We start from the raw sequence: 8066 nt of genomic DNA, 5'->3' as shown, positions 1-8066 counted from the left end.
GTCTATTTTTTTTTTTATCCAGTGAATGCAATGCGCTTCCGTACAAATGCACCCCCCTACACCATTCATTATTTTTAAAACAACAACAAAATGATTTGCCTTTTATTACTTGCAAAGCCGTTGTATAGCATACACTTAGAAAGTAAAATAGCCTGATATTTAATATGACACCCAGATTATTGGTCAATTTGAGTGGGTTCTCGTTTCTTAAGGGGACCCAAACTATCAACTCAAAGTCAAGGCATATCGAGTGTTATGACCCTTTTTTGTGTGTCATTTTTAGTATTGGCTCAAGCACATACACACACACACACACACACACACACACACACACACACACACACACACACACACACACACACACACACACATGTCATAGATGTCCTATAATGTACTGTTTTTTTGGGGGGGGAGTTATGAGAAAGTCTGCACATTGTTTTTCCCGAGATGTGGTCCAACTAAACAAGCACACACCAGAGGACAGGAGGAGCCTATGATTATAAACAGAGCAGGTTACTAGATCAGGAACAGAAAACGCGACCTGTCACGAGATTATAATAGCTACACCGTTCCGAGCTCTCTGAGAATACAGAAGGCACGACTTCAACATATTAGTCCCACCAAGCAAGAGGTAAGTCAGTTATTTTCTATGCACACTAAAGATAGTAACATTACACAAGTGACATATGCTCACATTTAAGGAGATCCAGTGCAACATGGAAAATATATTTTTTCTTATTATTACTGTAATTACCCCTCTTGTCTCTATTTTATTTTGATTTAACAATGACATGACTTGAAATCGCCTGCAGTAATTCACAAACTAATCCTGTCTTTTTTCTTCTTTCTAGAATCCAGTTTAACGGCAATGAATGACACTTTCAATGACAGCGAATATGACGTGGTCTATGATGATCAGGTCTGTGAAAAAGGTGAGGTGGTCAAGTTTGGATCCATTGCCATTCCTGTGTTCTTCTCCGTTGTGATCACACTGAGTGTCACGGGAAACCTGCTTGTCCTCGTAATCCTCGTTATGTACGAACACCTCAAGTCTTTCACCAACATTTTCATCCTGAACCTGGCCATCTCCGACCTCGTCTTCACCACCGGTCTGCCCTTTTGGGCGATTTACCACATCTGGGGATGGTTGTTTTCAGAGGCCCTTTGCAAAATAGTGACTTTCGTCTTCTTCACTGGGTTTTACAGCAGCATCCTCTCCCTGACCATCATGACCATCTACAGGTATCTGGTAGTGGTTCACCCACAGTCTAACCTGAGCACACTGAGACTCAGCACCGGGTTTTATGTGTCTTTCCTTCTGTGGACAATCAGCATTGGAGCAGCCATTCCCTCTCTGCTCTACAGCTCCCTTGTCCCGATCCCTCACAACGGTATACACTCTCTGGGCTGTGAGTACGAAGACTCCCTGTGGAAAAACATTGGTGTCTTCCAACAGAACATTTTCTTCTTGGTCACTTTTGCAGTGATGGCTTTCTGCTACATTCAATTACTGTGGAAAATCACAAGAACAAGATCCCACACGAAAAACAGAGCAGTGAAGTTAGTCTTCTGCATCGTGGCTGTGTTCTTCCTCGGCTGGGTGCCGTACAATGTGGTCATCTTTCTGAGGGTTTTGGCCGACAATGTGGTTGCACCATTCGATGACTGTGACTTAAGTATCAATCTTGACTACGCCTTCTTTGTGTGCCGGCTCATTGCTTTCTCCAACTGCTGCCTGAACCCCGTCTTTTATGCATTTGTTGGTGTGAAGTTTAGGAGTCATTTGAAGTCGTTGCTGCTCCGATTGTTCATTCGAAGTCCAGCTGAAGAACAGCAGGTTAGAATTCAAAACTTCTCACGTGCATCAATGCTCTAGTTGCTGGTTATGTATTCCACTTCCTTGCTGCATTTGCTGAAGTCCAGGGTGCGCTTGATTAAAATCCATTGTATCGAAATATATGAATACAGGGTTCATCCTTTTCAGTTTGTAGCAATCTGCACTCAATATTCAATTCTGACTTTATCTATTTGTGTCAAACCTCATATTATATAGTTTGTATGGGAACGTGCATCTTGAATTGTTACATACATTTATTTACTGACACTTTAAAGAGAGTCATGTTTGTTATGGACATAAACATATCAATAATTAGTTACAGTGGAGCCGGTATAGAAACTGTTTAAATTCATTATTATGATGTTCATTTAAAATGATGCACAATCTCGCTGTTGTGAGGATGTTTTCACTTCTCTCTTTAATTAGGATTTATTCTGTGAATTTAATACAATGTGTCATTGTGTACGACAGCTAAATGTTTTCCCCCATATTTTAAAAGGAAGGGGTTTCTTTATGGCCTACATGTTGTAATGCTACTGAATATGCTTGTATATAATATTTAGTCCGGTAATGGTCCCACCCTGTAAAAAGCAATGTACACATATTTGAAATTTTGAGTCTCTCTGTGCAATAAAAAACCCAATGGCTTTTTTCAACTGACCACATGTTGTTTTTTATAATGAGTCTCTACCAAGTGGTTGAGATGTCAATTAATGGTCAAAATACATCTTTACCGAATTAAATGTCCACTAATGGACGGAGCGGATGTGGCTCAGGAGGTAGAGTGAGTGAGGGTGAATGTTGAAGTAATAATTATTAATAATAATGTTGATAAGTTGTAAAGCGCGTTGAAAGGCGCTCTATGTATTTTAAAAAGTCAATTTATCATTACCAGCAAATGTATGTATTTAACAATTGTCATAGATTATATATATATATCTTGTTTTATCTCTCTTTAAAGAGAAATAAAACACATTTAATTTCAAGAGCAACATATACATTCTTGTTCATGACATGTATACAATCTTGTTCATGCCATGTTTTCACATAAACGTATTAAAAAACAATACAAAAAATAGGTTTTGCTTAAAGTCATAAAAATAATGCAAAGGGACGGCTGTAGCTCATGGGGAGAGTGGGTGTTCTGAAACCACAAGGTAGCCGGTTCGATCCCTGGTCTCCCCATAGTTTGCATGTTGAAGCGTCCTTAAGCAAGACACTGAACCCACAGTTGCGCTTCACGGTAGCACAATGCTCCTCAATTACTAAGGATGGGTTAAATTCAGAGAATAATTTCCCCAAGGGGATTAATAAAGGACCATTTATTTCTCTTCTTCAAATGCAGTCCAGCCTTTGTAGAAAAAAGTCAAACCTGCTCATCATTTTGTTTTGTAAATGTGCCCTCTACAGGTGGCATGGCACCTCAATCTGGACACACCCTTTCAACAGAAGTTCCCCGGTGATCATTATTATGCTTAGGTTGGGCTTTGCTGAATCATTGTTAGGCATGAGCCAAAGACGAGCATAGTGATATAATACTCAACATATTGGAATAGTATTACATTTCGCCATGGCCCTCTACCTACCCTCAGGTTTCAGTGCCAAATAAAGACTGATGATGCTTTCACATCTGTTATACCCTCTTTGCGTTGCCAAATAATGTTAAATCTTGAAAATACAAAAACGTATGTTTATGAAGCAGATGTCTGGTCATTTAAACTAAGAGCAGATACATACGTATCACTTTCCAAGGGAAGAAGCTAACTCTGTTTCATTCTGGGTTGATTTTGAGTTGACAGTTATTTTGATTTGAGGTTCTCATCAAGAAACTGTTTTTCTATCGGCACTGCAGACTTGGATCTGTGTTGTGTGTCGTGTTATTAGGAATATGGAGAAATGAAGGACCTTGCATTGCTTTTGGGAAACCAACAAACTATGAGAACAATCTGAGACACAGGTCGAATGCGCAGTAAAGGGAAACTGTATCATTTAGCTGTGCATGTGGGTGGGATCAGCTGTGCACTTAGATTGCCCTTTCTAACTTCCTCCTTCGGTCTGTTGACTTGTTGCGCTGTTCTCAAGCACCCACTGCACGCCTAACTGTCACAGAAGGAGGATCCATTTCTCAAGATTCTTCTTTTTGTCCTCCAAGAGACTTAAACAGCAAGTTCTGGGGTCTGGAGTGTGACATCTTTACTTTTTTAAGGTAATTGTATCGATATATTTTAAGGTAAGAGAAAAGAGTTGTTGTTGTTAATGTGTGTTTAATTATTTGCCACTGAGGACTTAGAAGGCTATAAATCCAAGTTTGACTGAATGAAACTATAGAAATGCTTGCTGTTAACTTTTGGGCCTATCTTTATTATTGCCATTTTCCAAAATGAAAGAGCGGAGTTTAATGGGTTCGTTTAAAGGCATATTGAATGAACAGTGTGGAATTGTACATTTGTTGTTGTCCTTCTACATTGTTCAAAGGCTTTGGGGAGTTTGTATGATGATACTTATGGTGCCAATGCATCAGTGGAATATCACGGTGACGGTGTTTCAGGTCAAGATTATTAATCCCCAGTGACTGCATGTTTATGAAGAAGTTGTTTTGTTTTACAGATGAGATTGTGGATTTTGATTGGCCTTAACATCATCACAAAGGTGTATGGGTACTCAAGTGGTAACTTCCCAGAAGTGTGTGACTCAATGTCACCTGTGCATCGAAAACTAGGTGGGCCACTTATTCTTGCTCAGACCTCTTGGGCGCCCTTTGAGGTAGTTGTCGAAAACGGAAATAAGGGACACCCCACTACAGGTATAGAGACTAATGGATCCATTTTCCTGGAAGCTTGTTTTTCACTATCAATATATGTTGCCGTTGTCATTCCCCACTACTAACGCTGTCTTCATTTTCTGTCCCTCCACCTTCTCCCCAATACATCTTCAAACTGTTTTCCAGTTTCTCTCAGGAGAAAGACACAGGCCAGGTTTTATGGGTTTATGTTGGAGGCTCGAGAGAGAATAAATGGAACCGTCGGAAACCGTAGTGTTGGACAGTTTATCGCGCTTGTGCCTGATCAGACTCGACTCTTGACTTGTCATAATTCAAAAGTAAGTAACCACCCCATGTTGTCACTATTACAGGTATTAAATGCATTACATTGATGAATTTAATACTTTCCATTTCTATTTTAATTAACACATTTAATTGAAATTTAAGGTCAAAGCCTTACTACATTTATGGATGTGACGCTTGCTTTACTTTTGTCTCTCTCCTCAGGGCGCGGCTGTTAGTCAAAGGAATAATCAAAGAAAGACTTCGATTCAAGTTAACTGGACCACACAGGATCAAAATGTAGATATAACTTTCAGGTATTCGTACACTTTGACTGCCCTGCAATGGTTAATATTACAATGCAAAGCAAAACAATTTTCTTCAACATGTGTCTGATATGTTTCAGAGCCACATTTCTTCAGACTTTTGATACATTCTGGGAAGAAGTGGAAACGAATCTCGTTTTCCCTTCAACCACCACACCAGCATCCAGTACTCCTATTACTACTACTAGTACAATTACTACTGCAAGTACTACTATTTCATTTGATACAGGGATAGACATGACTACTCAGCAAGTACCCAATATTTCAAACCCATTGGTAAGGAGGTGATGTATTTTTGAGTTTTGTCCACATTGTGCAGAAATCTATGCAGTAAAAAAGAACAGTGCGTGGGATTTTGTGGTATCTAGCTGTGTGATTGAAGATTGCAATCATCTGAATACCCCTCCGCTTAATTATCCCTTTCCAAGGCTGCGGTGAGCCGCTGAGTGCAAAACAGTGGCAACGCCATTCGCCTTGCTAGGAGGCCAGCATTACCATGATAGCGCTACTAACAAAATTCAGATCGTGGCTGGCAGCACTATGTTTTTTAATTTCCCAATCCGGTCAGACTTGAGCCAGTGTTTGGTTTGTCCTTTCTTGGCTACTGTAAAAACATGGCGGTGCAACATGGTAGACTCCATGAAGAGATCCCTATGTAGAATATGGAGGGCTCATTCTAAGCTGATGAAAACAAAACAATTCCTATTTTCAGGTGATTATACACAAATGAAAATATAGTGAATATGATATTCCTTTTCTGCAAATAGATCTGCGGAAATGAGACACAGCCCTTTGGAATTGTGGCGATCAGTATCAATAGTGGTCTTGGGGTACTCAATACGGTATGGTATTTATACATTTATGTCACACAGTGAATGCTATTTCCACAATAGTGCTATTACAGAAAATTATACCCCCAAAAAATGATTCTCTCTATCTCTCACCAGGGACTGCCTAATATATTCTTTACCGTCCTCCCCAGCGGCCCCATTCTTTGTCGTTTCAATAAGGTAAGGCATGAGTTGGGGAGCTTGTGTTGTCACCCCTGTCCTCCCATAATGTATAGTAAAAACTATAGAGAGGTAATTATAGAAATTGAAGACATTGAATTACTTTTTGAGAACGCCAACCAAAAAAGGGTATTTGATTTAATAAAAATTGCACAGAACTTTAATGGTAGAGTTAATCTATGTAGTGTAGGCATTTGCATGCTGTGTTTATTGTTTGCATTTGGTATAAGTGCATTTTTTTCTGAAAAACGTCTTTTTGAAAATGTAAATTCATTTTTCGAATGTAAAACCTCCATATAGAGACAGGTATCGCAAATCAGAACATCTTATACAAATATGGCATTTGTAGGCTCAGTCCCTATGCTGTGCTTGTGTGTATACAAACACATATTGAATACTAATTATTCATGTTTATAGAGATAAGTGAAAGTGCATTTTATTTCCTGTGTAGGTGTCACAGATATGTTGCAGTCTGCTGTGTGCAGCATTTGAAATATTCTCTGTGGTCTGGTTTTGTGTGACTCCTCCTATACAGGTAGCTCATAATAAGAGGTGTGCAACATTTCTCTGTATCTACATCTATATCAATGTCTTAGTTGTATGAGGTCATATTGACTGTGTGTTTACGCCTGTGTGTCTGTTTGGACACGTTTAGGTCACTCTCGTGGCTCTTCTGTGTGTGGCGATAGTGATTAATTTAATAAAGCTGGTAATCGTCTGTCTGCCAATTGGACCCAGCCATGAACTGTAAGTTCAACTTCCCCTTCTTGTGCCTGAATGTTTGACCTGGAAGTCAACTGCAACCCTTTGTGCTCAGCCGTTATTGTTTCTCTTTGGTTCTGCTCAAGAAAGGAGATCTGCGACCATGCTGTCCAAGTGTGTTCTATCGTCCATCTGATTTTTACAAGTGAGGAGATTCCCCTGATTTTAATCTATGAAGTAATACACTTAGATGCATTGATTTTTCTCTGTGAGAAGACATGTTAAATGTATTCAATGCAGTAGTTTCACATTTTGGGAAATACGCTTATTTGCATTCTTGCTAACTAATGTCACAGCTTGTCTCTTAGTTGCCACTGCCTTGTTATTGCATTGGTTTTATTTCCAAATATGTTTTACACACAGTGGCTGTCATCTTTGTTGGTGTTTTGGAGATCGAGAACTGCAGAAAGTACATCACCAACACTTGGCTTCTGATAATGATGATCACTTTCACAGTCTGGATTTTCCTGTTTTTAATTTGGGATGTTGTAAGCAGTACTCAAAGAAACACAATACTGGGGAGAAGCAAACAAGGTGAATGACTTACACTATTGTGCTGTCTGAAAATGAGTAAATAAACACATTAAATACAATACGGAATCTTGTGACGACCAAAATATTTGTCACTATTTTCTGTTACAGGGAATCCACTAAACAGTCAGAGATGGAGGCAACAAAGCAAAGAGGTGAGAGCCAATGACAATATAGTGTGTTTTGATGACATGTTGTTATGCATTACAGTTAAGATGCCAGTTAATTGATTTTTTTCCACCTCTGAATCCCAGAAGAAGCTCAGTGGAGCTGAAAGGATCGTCACCGCTGTCTCAGTCATCTTCATCTTTGGAGGCTTGTGCTTCGCTGTTGCTATCGCTGTTGGGATACTTTGATTAGCCCGGTGCATGAAGGTGTGCTTTTAAAAGATATTCATGAATACAAATTTTATTAAAATCCCAGATTCCTTATTGCCAGTTGCACACTTGTATGCATGCTCATGTTTAAAACGGCATCCTTTTGTAATTGTATGCGAGTACTTGTGTGTGTGTTGCTTATTTTTTTTTGCACTATTTTCTGTATCTTGTTTGTACACT

The 8066-nt window shown here is 39.3% G+C and overlaps 1 protein-coding gene and 1 long non-coding RNA gene across 2 annotated transcripts; both read left to right on the top strand.

Annotated features, from left to right (window-relative positions):
• Nucleotides 1-868: 868 nt before the first annotated feature.
• LOC306738873 (chemokine XC receptor 1-like) lies at nucleotides 869-1876 on the top strand (the record flags this gene model as incomplete). The annotated part of the gene is made up of 1 exon (XM_079220802.1): nucleotides 869-1876. The coding sequence occupies one exon, from the start codon at nucleotides 869-871 to the stop codon at nucleotides 1874-1876; it is 1008 nt and encodes a 335-aa protein (XP_079076928.1).
• Nucleotides 1877-7066: 5190 nt separating this feature from the next.
• LOC306739205 lies at nucleotides 7067-7796 on the top strand. The gene is made up of 4 exons (XR_013771030.1): nucleotides 7067-7123; nucleotides 7435-7512; nucleotides 7621-7664; nucleotides 7767-7796. It is a non-coding gene; the product is annotated as an uncharacterized lncRNA (long non-coding RNA).
• Nucleotides 7797-8066: the final 270 nt, after the last annotated feature.

This window comes from Taurulus bubalis (assembly GCF_910589615.1).
Source record: "Taurulus bubalis genome assembly, chromosome: 7".
NCBI lineage: Eukaryota > Metazoa > Chordata > Actinopteri > Perciformes > Cottidae > Taurulus > Taurulus bubalis.
Note: the sequence above shows the minus strand (reverse complement) of the source record. Positions and strands in the feature narration are given on the sequence as shown.